General features: G+C 35.2%; 1 protein-coding gene across 1 annotated transcript in view; it reads left to right on the top strand.

Moving 5' to 3' along the window:
* ARHGAP42 (Rho GTPase activating protein 42) overlaps window positions 1-18,753 on the top strand; it is a gene marked incomplete at its 5' end in the record, with an annotated part of 90,790 nt that overhangs the window by 19,776 nt on the left and 52,261 nt on the right. Inside the window, 6 exons of the mRNA XM_008584632.1 lie at window positions 1,949-2,053; window positions 5,619-5,748; window positions 11,529-11,629; window positions 13,691-13,800; window positions 16,464-16,542; window positions 17,912-17,951. Of these exons, the coding sequence (XP_008582854.1) occupies window positions 1,949-2,053; window positions 5,619-5,748; window positions 11,529-11,629; window positions 13,691-13,800; window positions 16,464-16,542; window positions 17,912-17,951 (565 nt within the window). The remainder of the gene's footprint in view (window positions 1-1,948; window positions 2,054-5,618; window positions 5,749-11,528; window positions 11,630-13,690; window positions 13,801-16,463; window positions 16,543-17,911; window positions 17,952-18,753) is intronic.

Here is an 18,753-nt window from a genome sequence, read left to right on the forward strand (position 1 = left end):
GCATGTCAACGTTGAACCACAAAAATATGTATAATCAATTATGATTCAATAAAAAATTTTTAAAAATTTGTGTGTGTGTGTGCGTGTGTGTGTATCATGAACTTCTGTGGCCTAAAGATTACAATTTACCATTTGTTAAAATTTTTAGGAGAGATCTAGGTATGGTACTAATGGTTTACTTCATATTTCTGAAACATCAGTGTGCTTTGTTTTTTTCCCCATGTTCTGAAAACTCAGAATATTAGAAAAGGTATATCTCAGGGGATTAGGTGTTTTATAGAAAAAGTCCTCACAGATGTCATTAAAATGTCTTCTTTGTAAGTTTAATTCACTTTTGTAATTATGGTGATTTTACAATAGCATCTGCTTTGTATGGCATACAGTTTTCAATGAGACAGTGTAATTGTGGACTAATTATAGATGGTAAAACAGGAAACAATACTCCTCTAACAACTTTATAAAATATCATTCGGATATTCAGAAGACTAGTGTTATCTATATATTTCTAAAGTGTTTCTTATTTTATTTCTGAAAAGCTCTAAATCTACATATCCAAACTCTAATTAAAAGTATATTTTAATCTGAGTTTAATCTGCAGTTCAGTTTACTTAGGCCAAAGTATATGCATTCGGGCAGACCATGTATTTTATTGGATAATTTGACAAACTGTAGTATTATTTTAGGATAATCCATTGAATATTTAGTTTTGATGGTAAATATCAGTTGATGTAAAACTGAGAGTATGAAATATAAAATTGGCAAAAAATACATTTTGGCACAATGTCAGGAACTATTGAACAAAAGAAGAGAAGTTTTTAAAATATAGTAACAAAAACAATTTGAAAACCTGTGCTTTCTGAAATGAACATAATTTTGTTTGCAAGTGACTTGTTTATAAGAAGAAAAGCATTAGGTCATTGTTTTCTGATAGAACCAGTATTTATCTGCTGGAAGTCATAGCACACATACAAGTTGGTGCTTAGCTGAATCCTCCCTGCCTCCCAGGCAGAGGAAGTGGTGGGATGTTATTCACATGTGAAAATGTTTTCAAACTGTGTTTCTTCTTAATTTAAAATAAGTTACAGACATATTATAAGCCACCTTTAAGATATATTTTTTAACTTTATTGCGGGAACAATTTGTGGAAGAGATCAAGGTAGTGAACAAGTCTGTGGAATAAAATCTCAATTAAGTGAAACAATTTAAATCGATTATTTTTCAAATATGACTTATTCCATATGAACAACTCTGTCCTGTAATTCCATGGAGAGCCAGTCTTACTTTACATATAAAACATAATACGTTAAGCACACATGGATTTGAGATTAGAAGGCTCGGATTGTAGAAATTGCAGTTGTCTAATGATTTTACTCTAACTCTGACATGGAAAATCTATGTTAGCTAGTTCCATTCAACATTTTTCCTCAGTTCTTCCCTCTGCTTTGACTTCTTCCCGCTCCTTGCTAAAATGTCTATTCAGTACCTGCATCAGTGCTGCCACCTAGTGATACTTTTCTTCATTTCATCTGGCCAAATTCTTACTCCTTTCCTTGGATACTTCTCATCTGTAAACCTTTGGATTAGAAGCTCTTCAAAGGTAGGACCAATGCTGCTTAGGTCTTTATGCCCCTTAGCGGTCTCTTCTGGATATTTCTTCAATGCATTTGAATAGTAGAGTAGTTACCATGACAGCTGTCCATGACGAGACTCAAAAATTAAATCATTGACTACCAAAAAGGAAGACAAAATTTGCTTTTGAGATTTCTGTGTTATCTCCATAATTTTATTGCCTGACAACAAAATTTTCCAAACAAAAAGACTGAAAATTTCTTAGTTTGAAGAATTAGAATGAAATATAATTTCCTCGATATTTTACCTTTGATAATTATCTTTTTTTAAACAAGTTTTCATGTTTGTTTGTTTGCTTTTAATCTCTTTATCTTTGCAGCTTTTGTCATTCCTTCAGGGTTTATTTACTTTTTACCACGAAGGATATGAACTCGCCCAGGAATTTGCACCATATAAGCAACAGCTGCAGTTCAACTTGCAGAATGTAAGACTATATACCTGTTCTTACTGCCTCTCCTTAGGGAATGTGATAATCACCTGACAATTAAGTTATAACCAAGTCAAGCCTTAGAATCTTTCAAAAACTTGTCTAGCTATAGTATAATCTACTAAATTAGAAAAGCCACTTTATAAATTTATTTAAAAATTTTTTTTCTAGTTGCTAGTTGAAAGTATGCCAAGAAAGAACTAATCTTAGGTTAGAAAAATTTATACTAGAAAATTTTATAAAAATAAATACTACCAAAGTGTGGACACCTGGAAGTTTGGAAACTTTTGCCTTTATTCAGTGTTCTTGTTAGTTTACTGGGTGAGGCAGGATGAATAAGTTCTAGAGATCTCTTGTATAGCATGGTGACTATCCAGCCCCATGGCTCACGCATGGTAGCACCGAGGCCACAGCTTCGGATCCTATATAGGGATGGCCGGTGTGCTCACTGGCTGAGCGTGGTGCTGACAACACCGNTTACTCCTTTCCTTGGATACTTCTCATCTGTAAACCTTTGGATTAGAAGCTCTTCAAAGGTAGGACCAATGCTGCTTAGGTCTTTATGCCCCTTAGCGGTCTCTTCTGGATATTTCTTCAATGCATTTGAATAGTAGAGTAGTTACCATGACAGCTGTCCATGACGAGACTCAAAAATTAAATCATTGACTACCAAAAAGGAAGACAAAATTTGCTTTTGAGATTTCTGTGTTATCTCCATAATTTTATTGCCTGACAACAAAATTTTCCAAACAAAAAGACTGAAAATTTCTTAGTTTGAAGAATTAGAATGAAATATAATTTCCTCGATATTTTACCTTTGATAATTATCTTTTTTTAAACAAGTTTTCATGTTTGTTTGTTTGCTTTTAATCTCTTTATCTTTGCAGCTTTTGTCATTCCTTCAGGGTTTATTTACTTTTTACCACGAAGGATATGAACTCGCCCAGGAATTTGCACCATATAAGCAACAGCTGCAGTTCAACTTGCAGAATGTAAGACTATATACCTGTTCTTACTGCCTCTCCTTAGGGAATGTGATAATCACCTGACAATTAAGTTATAACCAAGTCAAGCCTTAGAATCTTTCAAAAACTTGTCTAGCTATAGTATAATCTACTAAATTAGAAAAGCCACTTTATAAATTTATTTAAAAATTTTTTTTCTAGTTGCTAGTTGAAAGTATGCCAAGAAAGAACTAATCTTAGGTTAGAAAAATTTATACTAGAAAATTTTATAAAAATAAATACTACCAAAGTGTGGACACCTGGAAGTTTGGAAACTTTTGCCTTTATTCAGTGTTCTTGTTAGTTTACTGGGTGAGGCAGGATGAATAAGTTCTAGAGATCTCTTGTATAGCATGGTGACTATCCAGCCCCATGGCTCACGCATGGTAGCACCGAGGCCACAGCTTCGGATCCTATATAGGGATGGCCGGTGAGCTCACTGGCTGAGCGTGGTGCTGACAACACCGTGCCAAGGGTTGCGATCCCCTCACTGGTCATGGTGACTATCCAGCCCCATGGCTCACGCATGGTAGCACCGAGGCCACAGCTTCGGATCCTATATAGGGATGGCCGGTGTGCTCACTGGCTGAGCGTGGTGCTGACAACACCGTGCCAAGGGTTGCGATCCCCTCACTGGTCCAAAAAATATATATAATAATAATACTGCATTGCATACTTGAAATTTGTTAAAAGAGTAGGTCTTAAGTGTTTCCACCACCAAAAAAATAATAATAATAATAACTGTGTGATGATGGATATGTTAATTAACTTGACTACAGTAATCATTGCCCAATGTATATGTACATCAAAACTTCACATCATACACCTTAAATATGTATAATTTTTATCTGTAAATTATGCCTCAGTGAACCTGGGGAAAAAATTACTGGGTGACCGATCTTAGGAAAATCTTATTTTCTGAGAGAGGGTAGCTTATCTGTATTTGTGAGATGAAGATACTTTAATGCTCTAAGGTCTCATCTCTCTCTGAAATTTTATATAATATATCTGATATTATTTTCAAATTATAAAGTAGAATGTGTTTTGAAGCATTCAAAATAACTGCTTTAAAGCATAAGAATTATTTACAAACAGCCTATTTCTATCAGTTTTTGTTTTATAAAGTTGCTATCAGTCCTTTTAATCTCTGATTGCATAGTTATACAAATCATGATTTTTCAAATGCTAAGCAGCACTTACAATTAAAAAAAAATCTTTGGCCAACCCATTTCTGTATTATCAAACCTGACAAATAATGAAGGTCCTGATTGTTGAGGTTTTTCTGTGACTGGAACCCCAACTGTCTAGTTCTCTATAGCCAAAATAATTTGGAAAGCTTTCACTTAATTTTCCATAAAAAGTTTGTGTTTTCCTGCTTATCTGCTTCTTGCCATTGTGGGGATGTTCAGTAAATAAAACTACAGAGTTGGAGTGTGCCATGAGAAATATGTAATTGGATTTATTCTACTTGTGTTTTGAGTTTTAGCTTTTATTTAACTTACATTTTCTAGCAGAATTGATTTCACATTTAATCTATTCCATTGTTTTTCAACATGGAGTGCATATGGACTTTTTCAGTAAATATTAAAAGGGAAATTATAAAAGCCAAAGTATTTTTATGATTTATTTCCATATTAAAGACATACAGTTACATTAAGTTCCCTGGGATTTGGGAACAGGAGAAGAGTACGGAATTGGAAAAAATTTGGATTCTTGTTTTAAAAAGAAAAACAGCAAAAGTGACAAGAAAATTTTCGTAATCTACTTTGAGAATCAGTTCTTTTAGTATCGGCCATAACAGGATCTTAGAGTTAGGTGGGGGTGATTTTTATATTTTCGAATACCTGTTGTTGAGGTAATGTGGCCTGAATGCAAGAGATTTTCTCAGAGTAAAGCCTAACGTCTCCTGTATGCTAAGTAAACTCACTATAAAGTGAGTTAACTAGTTCTTGCAACAGAAGAAGTTAGAACTGGGAAACCTATTGATTTTTATGAGTTAATTTATATACTCTTAAAAATTATGTTAGTATTTCTGGAAGCCAAGCTATATGATGTTTCTTCTAAAAAAGCTTTTTAGAATAATGGTGGTGAACTTTTTTCATGATTTGTTCAGTGCCACATATATCAAAAGTATGTGAATGTAATTTGGGGGTTTTTTCCCCCTCAAAAGAAATTAAGTCTTCGTATTTGTATCTGCTTTTTACCTTAGGTATTAGGGAATTCAAAACTCTATTTAATGAATCTTATGTATTTTTTGATGCTATAGTTTACCCCCTAAGTAAGAATGTTAGAGTGTGAAAATAGGAAGAAAATCTCTCTCACACACACGCACACGGAGAGTTTCAAAGTGAAACCTGCAGAAGGTCATTCGGAATAGTTTTCACTAAAGCTTCAAAATTCGAGCACAGGACTCAACATCTCAGGGTCACAGATGTAGTGAATGGTGCTGAGAATCAAGGTTACCCTTCGTACCATTTGCAGTTTTGAAACTTTAGACAGGAGGCTTCTTAAACCTCTTAGGAAACAATGAATGAAATTGTTGTTTCTGTTTACTTAAGACAAGGAATAATTTTGAAAGTACTCGACAAGAGGTAGAGCGGTTGATGCAGAGGATGAAATCTGCCAACCAGGACTACAGACCACCCAGCCAGTGGACGATGGAAGGCTATCTTTACGTCCAGGAGAAACGTGAGTCCCAAAGACATAACTTCATGTCTCTTATGACTTAACATTTTGTCTCTGTGAGATGTGATGTGGTTAGTATTACTTCCTTCAGGTAGGAAGACTGAAATTCCTTATAGCTTTATAATATTTAAAATAGTCTGCTCTCCCACCACCACTACCAAAGTGAGAAAGTTTTTCCACATTTTGCCATTAGGATCTCTAAGTTGGTATGTGCTGCACTTGAAATGTACAGTCTTCACTGATGTTATAGTAACATCGTTTTAGAATTTAATTGTGATATCTAATCTCAATTTTAAAGTTTCATGGAAAATTGAAAATCAGAGCCTTTTTCAGGATGAATCACCCCAGTGACTATGATCATCATTTTTTCCTCCAGCAGCATCATTTCATTTACTTCGATATCTAATCTCAATTTTAAAGTTTCATGGAAAATTGAAAATCAGAGCCTTTTTCAGGCTGAATCACCCCAGTGACTATGATCATCATTTTTTCCTCCAGCAGCATCATTTCATTTACTTCTGTGCTCCATCAGTTTTCAGGAGGAAAACTGGCAAGTACGTAATGTCAAATTGGAACTCTGTACTTCCTGAGGTTAGGAAATAAGTACCAGACCCAGTAGAGCACTACTGTAATTGCCTCAAACTAAGAAAGTTTTTCTCACCAAAATTAATAAAAAGCCATTCAAACTTGTGTAACCAGGGTGCTAGCTACATGTTACTTGTCATTAAGTGGATCGAGTTTGACTGTTTGGACTAAATTAACTTTCTGTGTCAAACCAGTTATGCCCTAAAGCGTCATTCTCATACTGTTTATGGGAAGAAATAGTCGTTTTTATTTGCAATCCATCATGGACCAAAACATCTTTGTAAAACACAAAATCACGTACTTGGATTTTGCACCAATGTCAAGTTGCCGTAAAAGTTCTGAAATGCTTATTCATACCTTCTGTACTCTTCTCACATATTGAGACTCACATACCACATGGAGTAGCACTGCTTTAAAGTTTCTGTGTCCGTAGACAATAGAATAATGAAGTTGTTCTGGTTGGCAAACTATTTTAGTTAAAGGATTTGGGATGGGGAAGCCTAGAGATATCAGGGTGACCATAAAAGGTTTTTGACGTATATGTAACATGGTCATTAAAATGCCAATACATTTTATATCTGACATACCCAGATGATGTTCATTTGTTTGATAGCAGTATACAAGAAAATAGTGATTTGATCCCAGAGACTTGGCAAACATTTATTACTGCATGGACTAGATGGCAGAGGGAGGCTGGCTCAGGAGATCTGAGTTCTAGGCTTTTCTCTCTTACATCTATCTACCTTGACCAGTTTGCTGGTCTCAGATCTTAAAGTGATAAATCTTAACGACCTTTTTAGCTACTGTATAATTAAAGCATAATAAATAGCTTTCACCCCCAACTCATGGAAAATGACCGATTTATTGGTTTATATATAGGGATTTCTATAGAGATTTCACTTAGGACTCTAAGGAAACTTTCAAATACTTGTTTTAAATAACTTTCAGGTTTGGAGCCCCAGTGTGAGGTTTCATTGAGAGGAGCTCACATTTTGTATTTATAAAGAATTTGGCCAAATGGAACAATTTGAAGAGCGAGAGCTCTTCAGCCATGCAGTTGGTAGAGGAGGTGTCATCCTTGCAACTCAGGATATTTATTCATTGGGACCCATTATTTTATTGCTTGAGTTCTTTTCCAGGTGTTACACAGTTGCTTAAATTTTTGTGGGTACACGATATTTTATTCTAAACAAAAAAAGCTTTGGATTACCTAGCAAAATTATTGTGTACATAACCTTCAAATATATCATATTCAGTCATTACTTGGTAGTACATTCATTGGCTAGTACTGTGGTTTGCTTACCTGTTCCCAAGCCATTGGACATTTGGATCAAACAGTCGAGAAGCACAGGTGTTTAATAACTTGGGGGTTACACGGGTGTACTGAGCACAGTGTTTTGTGCATTTACCTGATGTTGGTATCTTTTGTTCTAACATAACCTGGCTTCTCCTCTGGGTCACTGTGAACTGGTTATAAAGCCCTTTGTGGTACTGACCTTTTTCTCTGAGGTTTTTACTCTCTCTTAATGACACCACCCACCTTCCTAGGCTACAGAGCTCAAGGTAATCCTTTGCTCCAGTCTCTCTCTGGCCTGCAGCCAAATCTGTTGAATCTCTCTCCTTGATATCCTTTGTCTTGCACCTTCTCTCCATGTCCATCATTTTAGCCCAGGCCAGACCTCCTAACTGCTCTCTCTGTGCCTCTAGTCTTGCTCACCCTCCAATCCATCCTCTACAGAGCTTCCAGTGGATCCTTCTAAAAGCTTGTTTGGTTACATGACGCTGTTGTGAGACCCCCTTCACAGTGCCTGACATTGGAGTCTCTCACAAGGGACTCTCCCTCTCTTTTTATTAACACACTCTCTTTCGATGTTGCCTTCTTCCATGTTGATTTTCTCTTTATTTGTCTACATTAGTTTTAGAGCTTTATTAAGGTATAACTGGCATATAATTGTGCCTCTTTAAAATGTGCAAGATGATGTCTTGTCATCTTGTCATATGCATGCACCTGTGAAACCATCACCATAGTCCAACATCAAAATGAACATATTCACCACTTTCAAAATTCTCTCTTGTCCAATTATAATCCCTCCCTCCTGTCTATTCCCACTCATCCTCCCCATTTCCCCTGGCCTAGAAATTTAAAAAAGAAAAATGAGTGGATTTATATGCTTTTGGAATTATTTCTATGTGAGGGGCAAATATTCAAAGCTCCTTACAACTTGGAATCTTTGAAAGCATTTATAATAAGAAAATCTAACCAGTTCACTAAGATAATTGATTGTGTGCTTGCTATCACTGAATGAATAAGTTCTGTGGGAAACAGGAAATGAGATAAGGAATTCAGCTTCAGGGGTTTTATTTAAAAGACAAACTCACACAGTTAACAGCCAGTGATCTATAGTAAATATCAGGGCTGTAAATTGAATGGTAAATGGAGATGGATTGGGGGGGTGGGTAGAAGCAGATTGTTGTAGTTTGGGCACAGAGCTCCACTATATCTGGATGCGTGGTTTCTGTGTTGTCCACCTCTAGGCATGCAGTAAATCACATTCTAGTACACTTCAGTTTAACCAGGAAGAGCATGGGTTCCAGAGTCTGACAAACCTGTGTTGGAATTCTGCATCTGTCACCTATTAACTGTGTGACTCTTACAGTTTTCTGAGCTTAGTCTCCTCATTTATAAAAGAGGGATATTTATACCTATCTCAGAATGATATTGCAAGAATTAGAGATAATGTATGTAAAATGCCTCTCTTATCAGCGGTGGCATTAATAATAATACTGTGCTTACCACAAGCTCTTACTATTCTGTGCAATTTACATTTATCTCATTTAGTTTTTAAAACAACTGTTGAGAATATCATTCCTCTAAGAAGAACAAGTCCAATCACATGCCCTATTGAAGAAAGCATTGCCATCTGCAGCTTATAGGCTCCCTTTTCTTATGTGCAAAATACTCTTTATAACATCTGACTTGAAAGGTTCTTAGATAAAATGTTGGCACTTAGTAGGTATTCAGTGAATGTTAATTCCCCTCCCACTCCTCAAATATTCATCTCAGCAACCTCAGATAATTACTGGGTAAGATAATTAAACTTCTTTTATTTTGCAACTTTACAGCTGTAATAAATTTATATTTTCCCAGACACTTTTAGGGACTTTAGAATTGCTTGCCTAAGAACATCTGCCCTGGCCTCATGCCAGGCAACTCCAAAGAAAGCAGCTTGTGTGTGTGCAGCAAACTTGAAGATTAAATGCAAGACGTTCTGAACTTCAGATGGAGGCAGGAAAAAAACATCTTACATTTAAAATGTCATCAGAACATTGCAGCAGCTTTATTTTAAAATTATAGCTGATATTGCTCTATAAATTGCTACCTAAGTAGAAAGTCACTGAGAGAACTTCTATCCAGCCACTTCCCACTAATCATCTCTAAGACTTAAATATTAGGTATTTTACATCGTGTGTAACAGAATTATCAACAAGTATTGTCAAGCTTTATAGTGTGAAATGATCCCATAATGGAACTGAAGTTAACTGCAATAATCCTTTGTGATTACAAAGTATATAACTGCACCCCCAAATTTGAAAATCTGGAGTGGCTTAAGTATTAAAGTTAAACTTGACTCCAAGGGCACCATTGTTAAAGAAAGAAATTTAAATGGCTCATGAAACACTCTTTCTCAAGAGGGGCTTTTTTAACATTTTAATTGCTTGCTTTTAAGTATGAAATCTGAAATCAAGCCAGCAATAACATTGTGCATAGTTGTTACTAGAAAAATTGAGGTGTTAACAGAGGATGGGTCCCTGGATAGAGAAGCTATATAGAAAACAAGCTACCTTTTGAATTCACTCCGCCCACCATGACATTGGGGTGGAGGATACCTGGCTTCCCTGTGGGAAAACTGAATGTCTCCTACACTGGTCTTGAAAAAATTGGACATACAATATGTCTGGCTCCCCCGTGAAGCAGCAGCCTCCAGTTGTTAAAGGAAAGTACTGGATGATAACATGGTGTACTGTGGGAAAGGGTTGCACAGAATTTATGGGAAAAAAGAAAGTGAACATTACACATATACAAGTTTCTTTTAATTTAAATAGTGGAAATTTTCTTCATTTTAAGGAGTAATTTGAATTCGTTTTTTTTTTCAGATTAGTGGTAAGAGGATATAACTCCAAGGTCAGTAAAGTCTTAGAGCAAGATGAATGATTCACTCCTTCATTCATTTTTAAACATTTATTGAGCAACAACTGTATAGCATGCCTGGCCCCATTCTAAGAATTAAGAATATTCTTGTCAACTGAACATCACATGTTTCTGCTGTCATATAGCCTTAGAGTCTCGTGGAGGAGACAGACAGTAAATAAGATAAATTAGCAAAATGTATCAGATTTTAGACAGTGATGATTGCTAAGAAGAAAGGAAAGTAAGGAAAGAGAAGTAAGAAATATCAAAGTGAGGGTGTTGAGATGTAAGATATCACCTCAGGAAAGATCACCTTATGAAGGTGGCATTTAGGAGAAGACCTGCAGGAGGTGACAGTGCACGTCATGCAGGTTCTGAAGGGAAAGTAGTCCAGGCTGAGGAAACAGTGAGTACAGATGCCCTGGAGTAGGAATGGAGTCACTGTCGTCACGACCCTGCAGGGGCCAGTGTAGCTGCAGCAGAGAGGTGAGAAAAAGAAGAGGGGGCAGATCAGGTGGGGCCTTGCGGATAATAGACTCTGGTTTTTATCCAGAGTGAAGTGAGAAGCTATGGGAGGACCAAGGAGTGAAATGACCTGCCTAAATATTTAGCAGGATTATTTCCGATGGTTTTGAGGTTAGAGAACAAGGGTAAGGAGACCATTTTTAGTAAACTCAGACTATTATTTTTTATTCTTCCTGCCTCTATGGGGTACAAGTATACCACTTTTACAGATGAGAAAACTGAAGTTCAGATCTAAGGTAACTTGTAAGTTAACAGAGTCAATGTCAGAGTTGCAAGTAAAACAAAGTTTTTTGATTCCAAGACACTCTGTCCTGTACCACTGTCTCTCCATACTGGCCTTTCTCACTCACAGGAAATGTGCCGAGCTAGCATGGTATATGGAGGTGCTCAATTGTGGATCATAGCACTGGAAAATATACAAACTTAGGCACAAATCGTATCGTTTATTAACAAAATCTGGAATGTTTTTGTTTCCTTATATTAGGACCACTTGGTTTTACATGGATTAAACATTATTGCACATACGATAAGGGAAGTAAAACATTTACAATGAGTGTTTCAGAAATGAAATCCAGTGGGAAAATGGTGAGTTATTTTTGGTTTTTGTTTTTTAAAAACTAAGATTGTTGTTTAAGTAATAGAAATTTAAAAATCATGTGTGCTTTTCTAGTAATATGTACGTATTTTTAAAAATTGAAAAGTCAAAATGTTTTCTCTCATTTTATTGACCTTAACACCTAAAAAGAGTGGCCAGTGTTTTCCATCACCTTGGCTTTGAAATGTTTATAAGCAGTTGAGTTAAATGTGGGGAACCTTCAATAGATTGCTGAGGTGTCATCTCACAGCCCCAGCAGCAGAATTACTTGTGCTGTTTATTGGTAGCAGTGCAGGAAGGGACAGTGGCTAGACCAGGCCCAGGGATTCTGCATTTTTCCCCCCAGATGGCCTCTGTGGGAGGTTACATTTGTTCCCAGCGTGCCATTTCCTCTTTTGCACTGTGTACTGTTTACCAAAGTGCTGGCCCACAAGATTTTTCAGAAGAAACGAACTGATGATCATTTACCCCAGAAGTAAACTGGTCACTGAATGTTTCGCATGGCTAGTGAACAGTATAGAACACATTGTGCTTTATTCAAGGAAATACTGCAGGGAGCTTTACTGCATGTTGTATAAAATTGTTTTGTGAGTTAAGATATGAATATGGCAAATGGTTGATCTTGTGAATTAGATCATTAGGTCATGATCTAAGAATCCTAGAGCTGGAAGCTATCCTAAAGATAGTTTTGTCCTGCTTTAATTTAACAGATTAAGAAATAAAGTAGAAAATAGGGCTGGCCAGTTAGCTCAGTTGGTTAGAGCACAGCCTTGTAACACCTCAGTCAAGGGTTCAGATCCCCATACCGGCCAGCTGCCAAAGAAAAAGAAAACAGAAAGTGACTCACCCAACTAGTTTGTGGTATAGATTGTGGCAGAAGTAAATGTTGACCTAACTTAGACATATACTCAAATGCATCAGCTGAAACTTATTGTACTTGGGCATTCATCAGAGGCTAATGATTCAAACTGAAAGACATTAAATAAAGGTAGACCGTACCAGAGAAAAAGAAACCTTAGATTGCTACCACGATGAGAAGTTATTAAGTGTCATAATCACACCTAGTTTCTACTCTCTATAGTAGGTATTGCCAAAAATTCAATTTATGTGACATTCATTGAGTTAATCATGTAAATAAACCAAGCCAAAGTTCTATTAATAAATCTATGAGATTGGCAACCAAAGATAGAATTAACCAAAGTTGGGTGAACTTTCCCCTTAAAATAGACTGGCATCTCAGATGTAGAAGAGAATTCCTATGAATCGGGCCTAAGTTAAATCCTGTACAAAGAGTTTCAGTTTTAGTAGCAGAGTAGCAAGTGGTTATCAGCAAAGCAATCACATGGTATGTATGGTAGCAATAGCATTATAGCAAGTACATACTAGAACTTTGTTATTTTGGTAGCTCTCTTGACTTTGATCTAGCTATCATTTAATACTACTGTATAGGGCTCTAATGCAAAGACAGACGCACACAGGGTACTAACCTCTTAGTAATGTAGGGAATTTGATTAGAAGCAATAGTGTTGTATCCTAACAAGCATTCCGTGTATCCAGTTGTGATGTTGCAGAACTGTATAATTTCATATCTTTTCTAAATCTGAAGTTCTAAGAGAGGGTACATTATAGTTTAATTGGACATTGTAAGTAAATATGTTAAAGGGTACTGCACAGGTATGCAGTAAAAATTTAAAAAATGATTTCACATAATTCTTTGAAATAAAACATGTATATATGTATATTCAGTTAATTTATTGGTAAATGGTTAGATTATTATAATTGGGCAGCTAATATTAGTAAAAAAAAAAAGTGTGATTATGATCTTTATATATGACCTGTACTCTAAGTTAACATTTTGATGTGGCAGTTTACATCGTGTATTTAACATGTTTCAGTTCACTTTGTCATCATGTTAATAATGTGGTCCCTTCTCGTTTCAGAATGGCCTTGTTACTAGCTCACCGGAAATGTTTAAATTAAAATCTTGTATCCGACGAAAGACAGATTCAATTGACAAACGATTCTGCTTTGACATAGAAGTAGTATTTCAGAATGGCCTTGTTACTAGCTCACCGGAAATGTTTAAATTAAAGTCTTGTATCCGACGAAAGACAGATTCAATTGACAAACGATTCTGCTTTGACATAGAAGTAGTTGAAAGGTTTGAGGTTTTCTTTTCACTTTATATTTTATGTTTCTATGTTTAAACATGAAATAGCATACAAACATTTATTTTTCAGGCTTTTTTTTGTTTTAAATTTATTATTAGCATATTCATTCTTACAAATCGTCATATTTCTTTATGCCCTTTGCCCGACCTATCACTTCCCAAACTCCCCTTTTTTCTCCCCCCATCTCTAGCATCCTTAAAATTGTTCCCAAAAACAATATACATGTTTATTTCATTCTTTCAAATATTTAGTCAACAGATATTTATTGCATGATACTTTCAAAAAAACAAGTCATACACAGAATGCCAGTATTACTCGAAGAATTTGGAAAACCAGTATATATAACTGTATTAGGGCAAAGTGTATGTAGTTGACTTGAGGTCCCCATCACAATGAAGGACCTGACAGCACTTTTCATGGCTCCAGCATCAGCTATTTTGTAGACTTTTGAAGTCTGGTGGCTTTGCTTCCAAGGAACAGGAAGACACAGGTGGGGATACCATGAGCTTCCTTCAGCCAACTAAGTTCAATGCCTCTGAGAGGACTACCAGGTGCAAAGCATGGTTCTGGTCATTCTTAGCCATAGGATGTTGGGAGAGATATAAATATAATGCATCTGAGTTTTTTAGTGTAATTTTTTTAGCTCTACGCCTTTACTGTATCAATATAAGTAGAAGGAAGATAAGAGGAGCATGCTTCTTCCTCTCTGCTTCTGGTTTTTTGTTTGTTTGTTTTTGGTGGCTGGCATGTGGATCCGAACCCGTGACCTTGGTGTTACAAGGCTGCGCTCTAACCAGCTGCACTAACAGGACAGCCTATGGCCTGTGTTTCTTCTCTGCACTACTATCATATCGTTCTGAATACTCTAGCTCATTGTGTGTGTGTGTACGTGTGCATATTGTATATACGATGACATACTTTATATACTCACATACTATAGCTTATAGCTGTCTGTTAGGGCAAGGACCCCCACTCTTATGCTTTTTTAAAATTGTGTTAGCTATTTTGGCCCCGTGTTCTTATAATTTTTAGGATCTGCTTATTTAGTTTCCCCTCCTCTCTTAAAAAATCCTTTAGGATTTAGACTGGAGTTGCATTAAAGTTATTAATTAAATGATGAAGAGAGGAGCTCTTCTTGAAGATTTCACATATCTCTTTTTTTAGATTGATTCTTGGGTACCTTCTTTTTATTGCAATTTTGAATAGGACTCTTCACAAGTACAATTTTTTTTTGCTAAATAATTGAGACTAGTGTATAGAAAGGCTATTAATTTTTTTTTTTATGTATCAATCTCATATCTAGCATATTTGCTGAACTTATTAGTATTAGTAGTTTGATGGTAGAGACTTGGATTCTTTATGTAGACAAATACTAACATTATACAAACAAGTTCTTTCTCTTGTTTTATTTTAGCACATTCTAGTTAGATAACCTTGGGGCATGTTGTTAAACTGTTCTTTAGTTGTCTCATCTGTAAAAAAAGGATAATAAGTTCCCACCTCAAAGGGTTGTTGCAACGATTAAACGAGATAGTAAATGAAACATAACACAGTGCCTGAACACAAAGTAAATGACCAACAAATATTGATTGTCATTATTAATTTTATTATTGGTATTGTTAAACTGGCTTAAATTCTCCATCATCAAATCACCTTGATCTTTATATTCGTTTTTGCTTTTCCCATCATTCTAATCTGTTCTTTTTGTTCACAGAAGAGATGTAGTTTTCATTATCAGTTCTAAGTCATTCCAAATTTTTATCTTATAGTATTTATGACGGAATTTTCTTCTTGATATTCTTCACGGAGTCCTCTAATTTCCTGTTTAAGTAGTTTAATTCCTTTGTAAGTTTCATTACTTGCTTCCATGGAATTTTTTTTTTCTTTACATTGGTTCACTCCCTCCCTCTGCTCCTTCTCTCTTGAAGTTCATCCTCAAGTAATTATTTCAGAATGACTGTATGGGAGAGAATTGTTTTTTAAATGAATTAATTTTAATATTGTGATCATGGTATAAATAAACGCTTTGGTTTTAGGATCGTTTTAATTATCAACTAGTGATGGTATGAGGCTTTTTATATTGCTATATCCTCATTGTAATTGCTTTAGTTAACTAGATTATACCACATCCAGGTCATAAACTTAATCATTCTCATATTGTGGAATATTTAGATGGCTTTAAACTGTAGCAAGTATAGTTTGGTCATCCATTTGGTCCTATTAGGGGAAGTAATTTAAAACAAGCCTCTTTCAGACAGTCTTATTGTGGAATATTTAGATGGCTTTAAACTGTAGCAAGTATAGTTTTGTCATCCATTTGGTCCTATTAGGGGAAGTAATTTAAAACAAGCCTCTTTCAGACAGTCTTATACCTAAAACACTTAATGATTTTACTACCTGTGATCATTTGAATTAAAGACATTTGTGTGTGTGTGTGTCCTCAGTGATTTTTCTGAAAGGTACCCGTAGATCATTTTCTTTTTCTTCTTTTTTTTATTCTCACTTTTTCTCTCTCTATATATATTTCTTTTTTCTCTTTCCTTTCTTTAAAGTCAAATTTCACCTTTATAGTTAACTAAGAATTTAAAAAGTAGTAAATGTATAAAGGTATAGCAGGAATAAATTGAATATATAAAATACCTGTTTTTATTAGGCATGGGATCATCACGTTACAGGCCTTCTCAGAAGCTAATAGGAAACTCTGGCTTGAAGCCATGGATGGGAAGGAACCGGTAAGGATATGACACATTCTATAACTTAGGCTTTATTGTTATCATAATTATTAAGAATGTCTGAAATTCTTTTCATATGTCTGTAGTGTAATTGAAAATATTAAAACAGCAAATCAGAGCAATGAATACATTTACTATTATCTTATTCACTGGCACTTAACTACAACTTTCTAATTTGTTTCTCAGAGGGGCTTCTAGGACCAATTTAAAACCTTAAAATTATTTTTTTTTAAATTACTTATAATCATTAATTTGGCTGCACTCATTAGATCATTTTATTCAGTTAATAATTATTGTATGCCCAATCTTTGCAAGGCCTGTGCTAGCCATCGTGATCAAGGTCAGAACTGATACTTTAATCTATTTTTTAAAAGTATAATTTGATAAAACTGCCTGTGTCTTGACATTTTTTCACTCCATGCATATTCCCATTTTTCTAATAATGATTTTGATATTGGGTATGATAATTTATTTACAAATATTAGGGAGGCTTATGTAAAAAAGTTGAATTATTCATCACTGTTTTCTTAATGAACTAGATCGGTAGAGTGGTGAGCACACAATAAATAGGAGGCCCCTCCTATCATTTAAAAATGAACCATTCTTTAGATGACATAGAACCTCTGAACAACCTTGAGCAAAGTACCCATGAAGCAACAGTGCTGTACAAAGTATGATCTGCAGACTTTGAGGCTCTCCCTCAAACTGCATTCCCAGTCCACAATAAGATGAGTACAGAAATTATGATTAAGCCTCTAGAAAACTGTACAGCTATTTGAAGAAATCATTTTAAGTCTGTTGAATTTAATAATAAAAAATTGGGGCTCTGCATCTATTCTGTATTGCTTTCTATTTCAATTTTATTATATTTTATGAACATGTCAATGACAGATTTTTTAAAAAAAGCAAACTTGGCTGCCCACCACAAATAGTTGAGAAACCCTGACCTATAGCAAATTTAAGGAAGTTTGTTAGCGCAGCAGCGTACAAGTGAGGACTGTGTACATTGAGAACAAAACACTAAGCACATAATTTGAGGAAGAAGCAATCAAGTGAATGAAAGCCATCATGAGACACTTCCTGAAGAAGGTGTATTGTACATCATGTTGGGCAAGAATACGAGATGCGTAAAATGTAGAACTTTGTGCAGGGCAGGACAGCCAGGGATGGAAAAGAATGGGAGGCAGGGTTTGCTTCACCACCGGGAGGAGATTGGTTGACAGGGTGGACAGATCGCACTGTGGACACAGCAGTAGAACCCTGAAATCAAGACACTTCTTTGCATATTCGTGTTCAAACATCACTTTGCTAATCTTTTGTGCTGAGTCATTAACTCCAAGTAACTGACTGACATCCTTTATTTTTTTAGATTTACACCCTGCCTGCAATTATTAGCAAGAAAGAAGAAAGTAAGTCATCTTAATAATTTTTTTATCATTTTATTTTTGTCATAAAAGTATTATGTGATCTTAAGTATTAACTCTGGGGAAATAGTACTAACAGATCACTGATTTGATGATGCAGCAAATTTCAAATCTTTAATCAAAGAAGTTTTTCATGTTAAAACCACAAACTACTGGTATTACAGTAACCAAATTAATTTTTATTTCTTTGGTGTTTATTTACTTAGTGACATGTCTTGCCTTATCCCTGACAGAGATTCCAGGCAGTTGATGTTTAGTTTGATTTTTTTTTTTTTTTTTAAAGCAGTAGAGGGCTTCTTTATCTTATTTTCCATGCTCCATTTTCCTCAGAAGATTGAAGACATGAATACTTTTGGCTGGTTTTGGGAGATAGTGACCAAGAACATAAAGTAGAAAGACGTGGTTATTACACATTTATGGTATATGTAGGAAAACATGTTTCCACTGTGTTATTATTAAATCATTAGTATCAAACCATTCTTCATAAACACCTTTTATGTGTTTTTCATTACATTCCAAGTGCTCTTTAATCATCTTCTACCTTCTTGCCACCTTTTGTCCTTGGTTAGTTTAGGGTATTTTCATAGATGCTTTATGTAGTCATTTTATTTGACATTTAGAATTAGTTTGTGTATTTGTTTCTAGGGTTGTGTGTATAACTTTTAAAGCTAATTTAAAATTTTGTTTAATTCAATTGATTTTCTCTCACAACTTCTAAATTTAATTTTTAAAACAAACTTAATAGCCCTGATTTTTCCATTGCTATTAAAATACAAGGTAGAATGGA

This window comes from Galeopterus variegatus, unplaced genomic scaffold, assembly GCF_000696425.1.
Source record: "Galeopterus variegatus unplaced genomic scaffold, G_variegatus-3.0.2 Scaffold3322, whole genome shotgun sequence".
NCBI lineage: Eukaryota > Metazoa > Chordata > Mammalia > Dermoptera > Cynocephalidae > Galeopterus > Galeopterus variegatus.